Consider the following 18,140-nt stretch of genomic DNA (forward strand, 5'->3'; position numbering starts at 1 on the left):
ATAAAGCAGTGGAAATTAAGACATATGTTAAATTTTGCCCTTTGAGTACATTTTTTAAAATTCTCTATGACAGAATGGAAACTACTCATATAGCAGCCCTGTTGGAAATGGGAGTGTGTGGGCAGCTTGTCGCATGCTGATTGTTGATGCTGGGAGTTGCTAGCTAAACTAGCCACTTTGTTCATGCTACTCCATTTTCACTAAAAAGAACAACTGAGAGACAAACTATGATTATTTAGATGAGTATTTGGCAGATTTTTAAAAAATAAATAGGGGCCGGTGCTGTGGCATCCCTGCAAAAGCCGCTGCTTGTAGTTCTGGCATCCCACTGGGCGCTGGTTGGAGTCCTGGCTGCTCCTCTTCTGATCCAGCTGTCTGCTATGGCCTGGGAAAGAAGTAGAAGATGGCCCAAGTCCTTGGGCCCCTGCACCTGTGTGGGAGACCCAGAAAAAGCTCTTGGCTCCTGGCTCTGTATTGACCCAGCTCTGGCCATTGCAGCCATCTGGAGAGTAAAACAGAGGATGGAAGACCACTTTCTCTCTGCCTCTTTAACTCTGCCTTTCAAATAAATAAATAAATAAATTTAAAAAAAGAAAAAGAAAAGTCTTTACCAGTTTTAAAAATAAATAAATAAAAATAAAGTGAACCTAACATCTCCAGAAAGAGAATTGACAATATTTGTTGTTAGTGATAGAATTTGTGCAAGTCAAAATTAGAATTTTAGTGAACTTATATCTGCCACAGTAAATTGATGGTTTTCTAGTATTTGAAGATTTTTTTTATAATATGGGTGATAATATTAACAAATATGACTTTCTAATATTGGGTAATGATATATATCAACATTTGAAAGATCGATGTAACTCAGAAATCTATATTTTCCAAATGACCAATGCATGAATTTATAAAAATCATATATAATAAAAAAATCCATTATAAGTATAGACTAGTGATTTTAAGGGAGTAAATAGTTGATTAATGCAGTTTCAGATTTCACGTGAGGTGAACTTTGGAAACTACCTGCTGTCATTTTGGCATGGTATCAAAGAGTATCTCCAGTCGTCCATCCAAAGACTAGTCAAATACTCCTCCCTTAGCCAGTGACACAGCTGTGTAGGCCAGATTTTCTTCATATACTCTGAAAAAAGTATTGCCACAGATTGAAGGTAAGAGATAAGAGCACCTAGTTATCTACCAGGCCAGACCTAAAGAAAGGGGAAAAAAATAAAAAACGACTCCACTCTGCTTTATTTTGAAGGAGACACATTCTTTATAAAATGTTATGCCAGCAAGGAAAGCATTTACTAATGCTTTAAAATAAATATTTTAAATATTTACAAGTTACAACTTCAGAGACAGTAAGTGTTGATATTATAACTTATATAAACAAGGTTTGTTGGACTCCTCAGTGTTTTCTAAGAATGCAGATGGCTCCCAGAACCACAGTGCTGGTGTAGAAGGTTGCAGTGTTTTCCAGCTGGAGGTTTCTGAACTGTCAGAAGATTCCAGAGGTTCTCCAGGTTGGGAATAGTGAATGTTTCTTTATGTATCTTTTAGCATATCAGTGACAATTATTTAAATATTTCCCTATTCAGAATGAAAACCTCATAGAACTCAAATGTGTTTGTATTACCGGTCAAACTCATTCTTTAAAAGCTGATATCAAAACAGAAAAAATAGTGACAATCATATTCAATTTTTATATGCACAGCTATATGTTCTTTGAAGAGAAATGGCTTGAAAATTGTTACTGAAACTTTCTTGTCTTGCAACTCAAAGGAAATCATAAATGTTCCAGTAAGTGACAAACCAGTGGGCTTTTGTTTGTTTCTTTGTTTTTAATTGAGATGCAGAGAGAGGGATGTAGAGAGAAAACTCCCATCTGCTGCAGGTCCACTCCCCAAATGCCTACAATGGCTGGGGAGTAGGGCACCCAAGCTGGGGGCTGGGAACTCAATCAAGTTTTTTCATGGGTCCAACTAGTTGAGCCAATATTTCTGTATGTTGATTGTTTTTATTTTTGGTGCTGGAACAAGGAATTCAATCTTAGCTTGCATTTTAGCATACATGGAGTCCACATATAAATACAGTGCTGTATAGTTTTTAATGTATTTTCTTAAATCGTTTTCTTACATGATTTGAACTGTTTGCATCACTTATTGTAGTATTTTTTATTATATATCATGAATGACATTAAATATATCAAAATAAGCATTATGCACTTTTCCTATTTTGAGTAAAAATAAAATATCTTTTGTGTAAAGTCACAGTTGCCTGTACCACCAAAAACAGTGAAGCAGTTGAAAATATTCCTAAGGGCATTTGAGAAATTAAGTGTTTCTATGAAATAGCTCTATGTTAATTTTCTGCAGCTGCTGTAACAAAACCCCATAAACTGGGTAGCTTCAAACAAGGGAAACCTGTTCTGTCTGCAGGTCTGGTGTCAGCCGGGCCACCCTCCCTCCACAGGCTTTAGGGCAGAATCTTGCCTTGCCTCTGCTACTTCTGGTGGCTGCTGGCATTCCTGGATGTGGCTCTGTTCTGTCTGCACTTGGCTGCGTTTGTGTCTTCTCCACCTCTTCTGAGGACTCCACTAGTGATAGGATTTAGGGTTCAACCTAAATCAAAGATGATTTCATCTTGAGATTCTTAACTAATTACAGGGTAGGTAGTATTTGGAGACCTTGAAGCATGGACCCTGTTGCCAGAGAAGTTCACTCTCTGAGGCTTAGGTGGATGTAAACTTCGGGGCACATGGTTCAACCGCTACAGACTCGCAATCAAAAATCACTTTGGTGCGCTCACAAGCTTGGGCTGTGCTGTTGGGCAAAACCACTCTGCTATGAGGAGCAGCTTGACCATGGCAGATTGCCTAAGCCTCAGAGCTTCCAAGTCTTGGTTTATTGAGTACAGGATGGCTGTCATGTTGGCTGGTGGTGAGTAGTAAAGGAGATGCTGTAAATGTTGGCATGTAGCACAGAGCAGGTTCACCCTGTACGTATTTGCAGTAGTTCACTGTTGTGGCCAGGGCAGGCAGGTAATCAAAAGTACACTCATTATTCATGGCGATTATATGCTGATAATTGAAATAAAAATTAGTAGATTAATGTTAATGGGGACTTCAGTGACCATTGATATCTAATGATGGGGGGCCGGCACTGCAGCGTCATGGGAAAAGCTGCCACCTGTAGTGCTGGCATCCCATATGGGCACTGGTTCGAGTCCTGGCTGCTCCACTTCCAGTCTAGCTCTCTGCTGTGTTCTGGGAAAGCAATGGAAGATGGCCCAAGTGCTTGGGTCCCTACACCTTCATGGGAGACCCAGAAGAAGCTCCAGCTCCTGGCTTTGGATAGGCACAGTTCCAGCTGTTGCAGCCAATTGGGGAGGGAACCAGTGGATGGAAGACCTCTCTCTCTCTGCCTCTCCTCTCTCTGTGTAACTCTGACTTTCAAATAAAAAAAAACTTTATGAATAAAAAACTATCTGCTTAATATAGTACATTCTAATATATATATATATATATGCATATATATATGTGTGATGGTGATTTGACTGTGAGTCAGTCAGATGGGCAGGGTAGAGAGAATGAATGAATGAATGGAGATGAAAATCCTGGGGGTGGGTGCAGTCCAGGAGCTTTGTTAGAGACAGACACGAGTCATGTGGAGACTCTCGCAGAGCTGAAGACACTGATATTCAGCACACTCTAGCATTGATGGTTATTTCTGTTCTGGACTTGCGTGGTGCATTTATAGGCCTGGGGTTTGATCACATTTTGGGTCGTATTTGGAGACCTTGAAGCATACACGGAGGCAAATGCCAAAAGCCCATAGTACTGTCACTCCCGTGTTGGATGTAAACCTGCCCTCCTGCATCCGGTAGCCCCTTTCTCTTCAGTTCTGGTGGCTATGATAGATTTTCACCTTCTCCTTGCAACTCTATCCTTGCCTGGCCTACGGCCTGCCCTGCAGCTGGCCTTGGCTCCATCGTCCCTGAGAAGAGGGCTGCATCACACGCCCGTTCCCTCCTACTCCCCCACTCCAAACCCTGCCAAATGCGTTGGCATCTCGGCCTGTCTGGTCCCCTTTCCCTCTGTTTTGGATGAGGAATTGTTCCTCTCTCCCTTAAGGCTTTGTCCTTTCCCTGGATATCAGCTCCTGACCCCAGCAATAATTACAGTCCCTAATTAGCCCTTTCGGTTTTTTTGCATTTAGTCTGTCTCCATGGAATCTTTGCACTCAATCTGTAAATATTCCCAAGCTCCCCTTTTGTTCTTAAACTGCTTCCTCCGCCCCCAGCTACCCTTTGATTGCCTTATCTGTGAAGCTTCTTCAAAGAGGGGTGACCTAGCCCTGGCTTCTTGTCACCAGCTGTGAGTTATTATAAAATTATTGAAAATGGAAGACAAAATTCCCAGCAGTGAAATTCCTGACTATTTCTTTCTGATGGAGATAAGACAAGGCTGCGATTCCAGGCAATGAGAGGGTCCTGGCTTCGGCAGCTGGGGTGTCTCCTGGAACACTTGCAGACCCCAGCCCTGTGGGCAGTCCTTCTGGGTGGGGAGGAGCATAGACCTAATGCTCACTGATAAATATAAAGGGCTTTTAACAAAGTTGGGAATTTGCATAGCCATTCAGTTAGAAAAGTTATAAAAATCAGTTAATGCCCTGAGGATAGCATAAACAAAGATGCCTTTGTTTTTAACCTCTGCATTTGTTCCTGAGAGTTTTCTGAATAATAAGTGGGTAGAAAATTTCCAGCCAGTCTCTCCAGTGTATTTTGCATTGCTGAAAAGCTGTAGATGGGCCCTGGATGAAGCGTGGAACCCATGAGCCTGCAGAGGCTGCAGTGAGAAGCAGTTTATTGTAATCCACTTAATTTGTCCCAGGAACTATAACACTAAATCGGCACCTACCAGCAACATACCACCAATGAAGACTGGGTAGTTAAGCAGACCAGTTTATAATTGAATGATATTTGGGTATTTGTAAAGTCAAAAGAAGAAAATATATGCAGATTGTTATGTAATACATTCTGGAGTAAGCTCAACATTTTTCTAGATTATAGAATCCCAGCAAGTCCACCCCCTAAGGCTCCTCTTCAGAATAGGAGCACTTCAGGGTGTTCCCTATCCAAAGTGCCTGCACTGCTTGGTGAGTGGAAATCAAATTCATTACTGGAAGTAGCTGTCACACAAAGCACTTTTTATGTGCAGCAAGTGAGGAGATCACAGAGAAATCATTTCGAAAGCCATGGTGCCCCAAGCCAGGAAAAGCCAGGTACCTTTTACTTGTGTTGCGGGAAAACACTCAGAAGGGGATGTTTTGTCCTTACATGTAGGGCAGACATGAGCTCAAACAGGTGCAGCTAACCTGGAAACAAGCTCTTACGTACGTGAATGTCACGCCAGTGAGACCCAGGCTCCTCCTGGGGTGAAGATCTGAAGATTCAAGTCAAGTTAAAGGTGACATTTGGACTCTCCTTGGCTTGTCTGTGTAGGTGATACTCTTGCCATAGGGTTTGAGCCAGTTCAGGGTGGCTGGTGATTGTGATATTGGAGAATATAAACCAACCTTTAATATTTCAGATTTTTGCCTTTAGCTTAGAGAAGAATTCTAAGCTCAGGCACAAATGAGACAGGCAACATGGTAGGTCAGGATTATTTGGAAAGTGTGAGAAATATGCAGGAATGTGAGAGTTTTATTAAGGGAGAGGGGCTTAAGAAGGGTAAATGGGGAGTTCGAAGGAGTAGGCCAGAGGCTGCAAGCGAGAGAGGGCATGCAGGCAGGAGAGTGGCTGTGGCCAATGGTGAGGCAAATCGGGGGGTGGCTCACCACACTCCAGCCTCTTATCCACTTCCCAAAGGGGATGGTTACATACTCTGATTGACAGGTGGGTAGATACAGGTGAGATCATGTAGGGGGTATGGGGTGGGTGGCCTCCAGCTCATGAGCCTGATCCTATCTGATGGTCTCATATCAACTGCATCATGCCCTGGAATGGAGCTGAAAACCTGAAAAAAAAATTTGAAAAATGCCAGGTGCTTTTGAAGTTTTAGGGTCTTGAAGCAGAAATGTATCAAAGACTTTTGAATTGCTCAGGGCAATTCAATTAAGTGCCTGTGATTTGTATAGTATCACACTGCAGTCTCCAGCCTGTTGGAACCTGGGCACCAGCCTGGGCCTTTCTTGGTACAGAAGCCCGACAGGGGGCCCTGAGTGGCTTTTCTGTTGCAACCATTTTTCTCTATTGCATAGGCGAAGGAACATATACTTCCATTTGTCTTTCTAGACTAAAATCTTCCAGGAAAGGGACAGGCGTTGTGGTGTATCAGGTTAAGCTACCACCTGTAGTGCTGACATTGCATATGGGAGCCGGTTGAAGTCCCAGCTGCTCCACTTCTGATCCAGCTCCCTGCTAATGCGTCTGGGAAAGAGGCAGAAGATGGCCTGAGTCCTAGGGCCCCTGCTACCTGTGTGGATGACCCTGATGAAGCTCCTGGCTATAGAAGCCCAGGCTTTTCTTTAAGAAAAATTTCGCAGGGAAGCAGTGTAGTGAGAAATTGTATGTGAAAATAGCAATACACAAAAACAGCAACTGATGTTAAATATAATTGCCTGTAGGAGATAGAGTGAAATGTAAAATGTGATTTTGGCCTTTGGAGAAGTTTGTGGTGAAAAATGAGGCTGTGCTGGACTTGCCTCTCTCTAGGCAAATCCTCACCTTCATTGATCCAGAAATAATAGCCATTGGCCACAGATAAATTTTGGCAAACATGGCTTGAGATCAAAGGAAACCTTGTGTTTTGTTATCAACTACCCAAAGATACCGCTTCGGGATCCTTGTGTCACCCAGGAAGAGAGAAGGTAACATTTATAGCAACATTTGTACCATCACCATCATCCTGTTTTTTTTTTTTTTTTCCCCCTGTGATACAGTAATCCCTCAAATGGCATGAACATGGCACAGACTATTCATGTGTGGTTACAAGGTGTATTTTTTTAATTTGTACAACCAAATATGGAGAGTTTATGTCCATGGGCTCTATAAGAGCAATTGAGCCATGTCCTTTAGAATAAGATCACAATAGAGAAATAACTTGTAGTGGTTTAGCCTATATATCACTCTATTTATCACTGATTGCCTTTGATTAAGGAAAAACTCACAAGCTAAAAAGAGTAACAGGCTTAAAATCAGTTAAACATCAGAGTAATCAACTGAGCAAAACATTTTAATCTCATAAATCTTCATTTTTAACCACAGGACAACAGTGTCTTTATTCATTGAGTAACCTTTTGTGTCCCTTCCAGTTTCTCAAATGCAAATTCTAGACATTCCAGTTTGGGAGAACGACCGGATATCTGTGCATGCCAAATCCCTCAACCCCATGAAAGCCTAGAACAAATGAAACTGAGAAAGTCACAGTTCAGGGGCCAGCACTGTGGCACAGTGGGTTAAAGCCCTGGCCTGCAGTGCCAGCATCCCATATGGGCACCAGTTCAAGTCCTGGCTGCTCCACTTCAGATCTAGCTCTCTACTATGGCCTGTGAAAGCAGTAGAAGATGGCCCAAGTCCTTGGGACCCTGCACCCATGTGGGAGACCCAAAAGAAGCTCCTGACTCCTTGCTTCGCGTCAGCTCAGCTCTAGCCGTTGCGGTCATTTGGGGTGGTGAACCAGCAGATGGAAGACCTCTGTCTCTCTCTGTGGTTCTACCTCTCTCTCTAACTCTGTCTTTCAAATAAATATAATAAATTTAAAAAAAGAAAGTCACAGTTCAGTCCAAGAAATAGGTTTGGGTGGCCCTGATGTGAGAATTCTCTGATTGACAGTGGTCACCACACCAAGTAGTGGGAAGACTCAAACAACTGCTGTCTAACCCATGTAGGTTTAGCTTCCTAGGAATAGAAAGATGAGTGTGGTACACAGCAAACTCTTGGCACTCATTTTTTTCTTTTTTTTATGGAAATCATGTCTTTAATGATAGCAAAAATTAGGAAATATTAAGAACCAAATAATCAAGAATGTCAAAGATCTCTATGATGAGAATTACAAAACTTTAAAGAAACAAATAGAAGATACCAAAAAATGGAAAAAATCTTCCATGCTCATGGATTGGAAGAATCAATATCATCAAAGTGTCCATTCTTCCAAAAGAAATTTATAGATTCAATGAGATATCATTCAAAATACAAAAGACATTCTTCTCAGATCTGGAACAAATGATGCTGAAATTCATATGGAGGCACAGGAGACCTCAAATAGGTAGGCAATCTTATACATCAAAAACAGAGCCGGAGGCATCACAATACCAGATTTCAGGACATACTACAGGGCAGTTATAATCAACAGCATGGTACTGATACAGAACCAGATGGATAGACCAATGGAACAGAATAGAAACACCAGAAATCAACCCAAACATCTACAGCCAACTTATATTTGATCAAGGATCTAAAGCCAATTCTGTGAGCAAGGACAGTCTATTCAACAAATGGTGCTGGGAATACTGGATTTCCACGTGCAGAATCATGAAGCAAGACCTCTACCTTACACCTTACACAAAAATCCACTCAACATGGATTAAAGATCTAAATCTACGACCCGACACCATCAAATTATTAAAGAACATCAGAGAAACCCTGCAAGATATAGGCACAGGCAAAGATTTCTTGGAAAAGATCACAGAGGCACAGGTAGTCAAAGCCAAAATTAACATTTTGAATTACATCAAATTGAGAAGTTTCTGTACTGCAAAAGAAACAGGAAAGTGAAGGGGTAACTGACAGAATGGGAGAAAATATTTGCAAATTATGCAACTGATAAAGGATTAATAACCAGAATCTATAAAGGGATCAAGAAACTCCACAACAACAAAACAAACAACCCACTTAAGAGGTGGGCCAAGGACCTCAACAGTTATTTTTCAAAAGAGGAAATCCAAATGACCAACAGACACATGAAAAAATGTTCAGGATCACTAGTCATCAGGGAAATGCAAATCAAAACCACAATGAGGTTTCCTCTCACCCCAGTTAGAATGGCTTACATAGAGAAATCAACAAACAGGTGCTGGCGAGGATGTGGGGAAAAAGCTCACTAATCCACTGTTGGTGGGAATGCAAACTGGTTAAGCCACTATGGAAGACAGTTTGGAGATACCTCAGAAGCCTGAATATAACCCTACCACACGACCCAGCCATCCTACTCCTCGCAATTTACCCAAGGGTAAAATTTGGCAATTAAAGAGCTATGTGCACCTAAATGTTTATTGCAGCTCAATTCACAATAGCTAAGACCTGGAATCAACCTAAATGCCCATCAACAGAAGACTGGATAAATAAAAATTATGGGATGTGTACTCTATGGAATACTATACATCAGTAAAAAAAATGAAATCCGGTCATTTGCAACAAAATAGAGGAATCTGGAAAACATCATGCTGTGTGAAATAAGCCAGTCCCAAAGGGACAGATATCATATGTTCTCCCTGATCAGTGACAACTAACTGAGCATGTAAAAGTAAAGCTGTAGAAGTGAAACTGACACTATGAGAAGCAATGACTTAATCAGCCCTTGTACTGACTGTTGAGGAACAGCTTACTGTTTTATTCTTTTCAGTATTTTATTTTTCTACTTAATACCATTGGTTGACTCTTTACTTAACACAGAATTATTCTTGGGTGTTTAAATCTAATTGAAAATTGGTCCTTGTTAAAAATAAGAGAAGGAGGAGATGTACAGTTTAGCATATGCTCCCTTGGTCTTACCCATAAGGGTAACTCTCAAAACTTGCCATGGGACTCCAAATCCTATTAAGTTGGCAGGTACCAATGCTATCTTACTAGTTAAAGTGATCAGTTTAAGTTCATAACTCATCATAAAGATAAGATTAAGAGTCAAAAGGATCACATAAATAAGACCAGTGTCTGCTGATAATAATTGATAGAATCAAAAGGGAGAGAACAACCCAACATGGGAAGCAGGATACACAGCAGACTCATAGAATGGCAGATGTCCTAAACAACACTCTGGCCTCAGAATCAGCCTTTAAGGCATTCAGATCTGGTTAAAAAAGCCCATGAGAGTATCTCAGGCATGGAAAGCTAAGACACTGTGGCAAAAAATGACCTAAATGATTTCTGTGAGTAAGATCCCGGTGGAAAGAAGGGGCCATCAAAAAAGGAGGTACCTTTCTCTGAAGGGAGAAGAGAACTTCTGCTTTGACTATGGCTTTATCTAAATAAGGTCAGAGTTTGTGGACTCAAGAGGCTTCCATAGCCTTGACAGCTCATGTCAAGAGCCTCGGGTGATTACTGATGTCATAAATAAGAGTGTCAATTGTTAAATCAACAACAGGAGTCACTGTGCACTTGCTCCCCATGTAGGACCTCTGTCTGTAATGAGTTGTAGTATGAGAATTAATAGTAAAACTAGTCTTCATACAGTACTTTATACTTTGTGTGTCTGTGTGGGTACAAACTGTTGAAATCTTTACTTACTATAGAGTTGATCTTCTGTATGTAAAGATAATTAAAAATGAATCTTAATGAAGAATGGGATGGGAAAGGGAGTAGTAGATGGGATGATTTGAGGTTGGGAGGGTGGTTATGGGGGGAAGAATTGCTATAATCCAAAAGTTGTACTTTCAAAATTTATATTTATTAAATAAATGTTTTCTATAAAAAAAGGAACCAAAAAGATAACTTGGCATTTATTCTTGACGTTGGCTTTCATGATGTTTTCAGAAACAACCAGATCTGAGGCAATTGCTTTCCTGATTTTTAAGTCAGCCGAGTACTAGAACCAAGGAAGGAGACTGTGACCACATGTGAGCAGGCGATTATTTGTCTGAGTGCAGTGAGAAAAGCTATTTTCTGTGGTGGGAGGAGGCCAGATGATTTAGTGGGGAAATGAGATATGAAAAATGTGTGGTGGAGGAGCCGCTCTGTGAAGCGTTTATTGTCTATACGGGTTGTGTTCAGCAGTTATCCCCTTCCAACTTGTCAGAATGTTCAAAACCTGTTCACTTCTATTGCACTTGAAGAGTGGGCTCTATCAGGATAAGGCTCTGGGTGTCACAATGCAGGTCACCCACCGAGCACGAAGGAGCGTTGGGAACAGGGAGATGAGAGCATGCCCAGTGATCCTGGAGCAACATGTGCTCACTTAATTCCTGCGCCCTGTGCTGCGCTCGCATCTTGAAACTCTCTGTGACCCTGCTGTGGAAATCTTGCTTGTCTGCCTCCCAGCCTCTCCCTTAAAGCATGAAAGATAGCAAACTGCAAAGCTGAGCTTGTTTCTGGGGTGGGATTTGTTTTTGTGGAGCCACAGGCAGGAGAGGTTACAGGAGCTGTTGGCTGGACGCTAGATTTGTGAATTGACTTCACGGTGCACGCCTTCAGAGGAGTGTGGTATGGCGAGGACTATCACAGTAGATGTTAGACAATGACCTGTTTAAGGGCATCTTTATTTGTATGTGCTACTAGCCTGCAGTGACCTTGGCCAGTGGGTGAGGCTCTTCCTGACTTCAAGCAGAGCTCTTGCATGGTGCAGGGCAAGCTGGAGAATCTTGTAATGAGAATGTCCTGGAGATGCAGCTGCCTCTCACGTGGCTCCTTCCTTTCCTCGCCTTAGTCTTCCTGTGTCCTAGTGACCCCAAAGCTGGGATACAAGGCTCTTTCTCCTGCAAATAGCTAGTAATGTTGCCTGCTGTAAGAAATATAATTTTAGAGCATTAAAAACCCAAACGTTTTGCCTTCTTTGTTTTCAGGTGACTTACAGAGAACTTCCTCTCACACACAACCCCTCTCCCCCCAACCAAAATTAAATTGATTCATCAAGATTCATTGACCATTACTTTTTTATAGTTCATACATGACAGGAAGTGATTTTAATAGAGGCATTGGTTTGAATATGGGTTTATTGGGGTGATTATTTGAATATAGTGATTATTAGCAAGAGCATTATAACAAAAAGTTTAAAAAGAGAGACCAGAAAATAGCTTGCTTCTCTGGAGAGAAAGACTTCCTGAGCAAGAATAGTAATACTTGCTCTCCATTTAGATGTGACTGCCTGATGCTGTCACCCAAACTAATTAATAATAACATCTTAGTTAACATATTGCCATCAGCAGGTGGCTTTTGGAGCAAGGATGGAAATGGCACGTACTAAAACCAGTTGTTGTACCTTAGAGAAATATGCAGAATTTTTTTCTAAAAGAACTTAATGTTGTCTGCAATATGAAATTTTCTTTTCTTTGTGGCACTTAGAAAGCTTCAAGGGATAGATCTGGGGCTAAGACTGAAGAGAGAAAGACTAGAAAAACAAAATAAGAGAAACAGCTGGCTGAGCTTTCTGAATGGATTCCAAGTAGCCTGAAAGTTCGGGGAAGACGCAGGGATTCTTCCTTGGCACTCTCCTTTGCTTCCTCTCCTTTGTCATCCTGCATCTGTCAGGGGATCTCAGCACACAGCAGAGCCGTGACAGATGGGTGTAATCTGTAATCTGTTGCTGTCTTTCAATTGCAGAGGGATCATTGTCACAGCGAAGGGGTTAAACCTGTCAACACCTATCAGAGGTTGGCGATAATTAGTGTACTATAAGTCCAAGAACCCTGATGCTGATGACCACACAGCAAATGAGTTGTGCTAGGTCACTGCTTTGTAAAAACCCATATTTATCTCTTTGCTGCTCATTGTGAGGATGTTGTTTACATGCCTGTGTGAGAAAGTTAACTGTTGATGCATGCAAATGCTAATGATTAAAGATGATTGTCAATCTTTTTTATTTTGGAAGATGCATTTGGAATTAGCACTTGCAGATACAAGTTGACTCGCTCTGCACCCTTTGAGCATGAGGTACGCAGCCTTTACAAAATCTCGATGTGTTGACTGATGCTTTGTTACTAAGACTGCTGAAGTGTAGTATCGAGTAATGTGATTTAGGAATGCAGACTATTACAAGGTGTACTTTCATTGAGTTGTTTGAAAGATTCTTTTCCTTACAGGGAACATAAGTGGAAAAAAAACTATCTTTTAAAATGAAGGATTGACTTGAGAAGAATAAAATACGTTCTTCATTTATTAGCTTGAAAGAGAAACTTGATATGTCAGAAGCAGAGACTCTGAAAGCTGTTTTTGCACAAGTACACATGGTAGCCAGAAAGGGACAAGTGCGACTGAAAAACATAGGAGCAGGACACCATGAAGTCTAGGGGAAGAATGGGTAAAGGAGGCCTTGAATAACCCAGCTATGTTCAAATCCACAGGTCCCAATGGCCGGCATCCTAGAGTACTTAATGAATTGGCCGAAGTCATCACAGAACCGCTAGCTATCATTTTTGAGCACTCGTGGAGGACTGATGAGGTGCCTGAAGACTGGAAAAGGGCACATTTAGAACCTTCTTTCAAAAGGGAAACGGATGGTGACCCTGGAAATACTCATCAGCTTAACTTTTGGCTTGGAAAAATTCTGGAATAATCAACTTAGGAAACTGGGTAACTGACTTACAGTAGCTAGAAATAAGGCAGCCAAGTGTCGCACATACAGAAGTGCTGAGTTCATTTTAAAGAAGATACACCATTGTGCGATAATCTTATACATCCCTCGGATCCCTCTCTTCATTCTATGAATTTGTGATGAAAATAGATGAGGTTGGCTAAGGCATTTGGGTAAATGCTAATTTTAAGTATTATACAAAAAAGTAGGTTCCCGGCATTAACTAGTAATTATATCATTTCCAGACTAGCTTTTAACTGGAAGACAGTAGCTTTAAGTCTATATTTTAATGCACATGCTATTTCATTTCATATGGAAACATATTTTCATAAGTTGAGATACTTTAGATAACTCTATATAGTATAGTTTGGTGAGGGAATTTTTCCATAAAGGTGCTTTACATAGTTATTTCACATTTGGATCAATCATAAAATTGATGAATTAAGAACATTGGCAAAGGAAGAAAACTTCTTCCAGGTTTTTCTTTTTAAATGTTGTCTGCCTGGGGTTGAGGGTTAGGACCCTTAAGAGCGTCTCGCTCTGATGATGTATATTTTGGTAGAGTGGCCCATGTTATCCTTTAGGTCTTTTCCTCCCTCTCTGGAGACTGCCAAGGCCGGGGCCTCTCCTGAGCTGCCTCCATGCCTTAGCCCACCCCATCTCACTCACCTGGCTTCTAATGCCAGGTCAATGTGGGAGGGGAGGTGGACCAGACGGTGGACATGGGGAGCTTAGTCTTCCTGCAGCCAAAAAGAGAGAGTAGATTGCTGAGGGAGAGGAATTAAGGAGAATCTGCAGTGTTTCTGAATCTTATTGTCCTTGACTTTGAGTGTCTGTAGTTTTATTTTCTGCCTAGAAAAGGCAACTATGTTGATGGGACCCAAAACTTAGTTGAATGGAGGCCAGGGAAGAGCAGTTGATTAAGCAACAAGTTCCTGGAGCTGGCAGCTGAGCTCAGGAGCCCTGTTGTATTTCAGAATCTTCCCTCCACTCCTTAGAAGTATGTAGGAGATGGAAGTTAGCATTAGCATCATGCAAACAAAAATAAACTCAAAGGAAGAGAATTTGCATTCCTTTTGTCCTGCTGCATATTGGTCCCTGGGAATAGAAAGGCATTGAATAAGGCATGAAGTCTCCCACAGCAATATTAACACAATACTAATTTAAGAGTGAATACTTTTAAAGATTAATTGAGGAGCTGAGTGAAATCAGTCTAACTCTTATAAATTATGTAAGGAAATGAAGTTCTAAAAGCACACAAAAGTTCTTTTTACTTGTACGTTGCTTGCAATTTCACAAGGATTATATTCCAATTAACCTTTTGCCATTTTTTTCAAGTGAAGTAGAGTCTTTAAAATTTCCAAGCTAGGATTTTTTTTAAGGGATAGGGGAGTCTGTATAGATTACTGATATAATTTATTGTGATAATAAATGGCTTCCTGTTCAAGACCTCATTTCCAGCTGCAGCATCTATGGCAGATTCATTTCACAGATGTACCTTTGCATGCATTTGTTGAACTGTTGCTAGAGGAGACTCAATTTCTGGAAAATCTATTATTTTCACTGTGGTCATTATGATGCAATCTATTACAACCAAAATAGGGACTCTGGTCATTTCAGGTTTTATTTTCTATAAAATTTACATCTAACTTAGATTATTTTGCCAAATTTAAATCTTTCCTTTTTACCTGCTGTTGGAACTTGGAAATAACAATGCTCTAACTGAATTAAGAGTTACAAATTAAAACATGGAGTAGCCAATGGATTGTAAAGGCTTCTTTGTGAAAACTAGAGGAAGAATACTTAAATAAGCAAAGAAGTATAGAAGGAAGCTTATTAATTACTTTGCATCAAACCACAATAAAATATGAGGTAGATTATAAGGGAAAGGAATTGTACCATGAGTATCTAGAGATAATTATTCTTAAAAAGAGTAATTTTTCACTTTTTTTCGTTTTATCTGAACACTAGTGATATCCTTAATCTTTGAATGTAAAGGAAGAGGCAGTTGACTAAAGGACTGGCGTGTTATCAAAACTAGAGGATCATCTTGATTTGTATCTTCTAGAACATCAAGAGGGATTAATTAGACTTTTACTTCATAACATTGAGAAATTTGGAAGATCACAGCAACATTTTCTTCAGTTCATGTTAACACAGAATTTAGGGGATAAAGAAAGATTTCATTCCCATAACTTAGCTCTTGGCATGGGAAAAGCATGATTTTAAGTGCTCCTCCTTACCAGGGTGAGAACTGAACCAAAGATCTTGGGAAAACCTGAATTTACAGCAACAAAAGACTTCAGCATTTTCTTAGTTCAGAGAAGTTTTTAACATCTTGGTGTTGTAAAAAACACAACAACAAGCATTGAATTTTCTCTTTGGGCTTCTTGGGATCCCAGATCAAGTTCTAGGTTACCCTCATTGCTTTGTTTTCCTGTGGTACATCAGTTGAGAGCAGAAGCCGTGGTGTAGTTTGGGGAATGATCTCTAACAATCATGGAATTTACTAAAGCTTCTTTTTCTCTTGTTCTAAAAACAGGAAAGTATGCACAGTACCTCCTGTAGTTCTTAAGGGGCTTAAGACTTCAACAACTTGAGCACGCAGAGTTCTTGGCCCAGGGCTGGCACATGGTGGATGCTGACTGCCTGTCTCCCTCCCTTACTTTCAGTTGGCTTCCTTATTTCAAGCTGACTAGCAAACCCAAGCTGTTGTTGCCTCACAGCCATACAGAGGGGCCACCACTTTTATTGAGGAAGGTTTAAAAAAGGGCTACTCGGAGTAGGAGGCGTTCAGCCGATGTTTATTGATTGAGTGAAAAAAAATGTGATTTTTAAAAAATAATGAGCAAATTGATAGAGGCCTCCCCTTTTCAGATATTGGGAAATAGTCATCGTGGGAAATATGAAGAATTCTGCTACCTTGCCTCTCTTTATAAATTTGGGATGCGAATGAGTGAGTGGCCCATGTGCATTTTCCTGTGATTTTACGACTGTGACTTACAAAGTAGAAGTGCCAGTGGGCACTCCCTTGGTAGTTGCTTCTGGGATGGATCCATCCACGAAAAAGAGCAGATGATGGTGGATCAGCAAACTGTTCTATGTGAAGAGAAACCAAGAGGCACCTGCCTGAAAATTGAGATGTGCATGTCTGAACTTTTCTCTTTTAGGGACCTAAGTATTGTGATCAAATCCAGCACCAAGAGAGGTTAGAGAAAATAAAATCCTTGGACAGATGTTTGATTTGTAACATTTTTCTCATGTAATATTGAATTAGATATCAAAATACCATGTTGAGGCAGGTGAAAGATTTCCAAATTCCAAAGTCAGTGGTGGATAAAGAGTAGAACATTGTATCGAGGGACATAGAAGAGAAATAAGTGACAGTCTGACCCTAAATTGCCAATTCTTCGGTGCTGACCAAGAGCCAAGTATCAGGAATGTCTTAGATCAGCTGACAGCTTGTGTTTAGAATAAATCCATCTAGGTTCACAAACAGCTGCCTTATTAACCAAAATAAATTGTGCAGAGCAAAGCAAATCAAGCTTTCTCTTATAGAAGTTTCTAATTTTACTAGCTGCCTCAGAAGTCATTAACTATGTATTTCTATATTAGATATTTTATAGTAGTCAACTTTTTTATTTAAAAACTCTTCAGCTTTGTATTATTAATATTAATAACTTTGTAGTTCATGATTAATAGTGTTTTAGATATTTCTGTAAAAGGCTGAAAGGGAAAATATTAGATTAAAAAATAAACAATATAACTTATCAAAATAGATATTTCTTTGAAATTATTTAAATCCTTAGAAATTAAGTTTTACTTTTATTGTTGTTGTTAAGAGATCACCTCTGTAGAGAAAAATAAGAAGTTAAATTTAATATTAAGATGTGGGCAGTATTTTTTTTGACAATTTTGCAAAAAATTCTTTCACTGAACCAAAAGGAAATAAATCAACTTCCAAACGTTGTTTAAGATGGAACCTGTCTTTTATAGATTTATTCTGTATTATGCTCTTATTAGATGAATTTCCCTTATTATTTAAAAAATGAAATGCTGTGTTGAATACCTTGGGGCAAAGTGGTGTATTAAGTGGGACAAATGGGAGAAATACTGTTCATTGCATTTGTTGCTCTGTTCTCCAAACTTGACAGTGTTCTGAGATGCTCTTTGGGTTACCAAAGCCATTATTCATTGAAAGGTTCTGTTTGTACAGAAGGCTGCACCTGAAAATCAACATGTGTATATCCAAGTAACCCAGCATAGATTGATTCTAATGAACCCTGAAGTTTGGTTTTGTAATTGTAATTTCAATTGACACTTTATTCCCTGCCAATTATTTTTTTTAAGGGACTATGTGAAAAAGCACCAAGAAAATCTAGTTGGAACACCTTTGTGAGCCATGTAATGTATGTCCTTGTAGCAATGAGGTTTGCAAACATATGTCTGCTCTTCAATAAATGTTACAGATTTCCCAACCATTCTGCCTTGGCCTCTTTTGTAGTGTTTTGTCTTTTGATGACTGTTACAGAGTTTGTGTGTTGCTTAAATAGATAAGATATAAATTTTATGGTACTATAGCATTATGGTCAGCTTGGGAAATCAGAGATCTAACAGGACTAAGAGGAGAATTCAGCTTTCC

General features: G+C 40.1%; 1 protein-coding gene across 1 annotated transcript in view; it reads left to right on the top strand.

Annotated features, from left to right (window-relative positions):
* Nucleotides 1–17,086, top strand: part of SAMD5 (sterile alpha motif domain containing 5) — a 60,399-nt gene extending 43,313 nt beyond the window's left edge. The window contains exon 2 of the mRNA XM_062187759.1: nt 13,269–17,086. Coding sequence (XP_062043743.1) covers nt 13,269–13,331 — 63 coding nt within the window. The 3' untranslated portion in view covers nt 13,332–17,086. The remainder of the gene's footprint in view (nt 1–13,268) is intronic.
* Nucleotides 17,087–18,140: the final 1,054 nt, after the last annotated feature.

This window comes from Lepus europaeus, chromosome 3 (assembly GCF_033115175.1).
Source record: "Lepus europaeus isolate LE1 chromosome 3, mLepTim1.pri, whole genome shotgun sequence".
Lineage (NCBI taxonomy): Eukaryota > Metazoa > Chordata > Mammalia > Lagomorpha > Leporidae > Lepus > Lepus europaeus.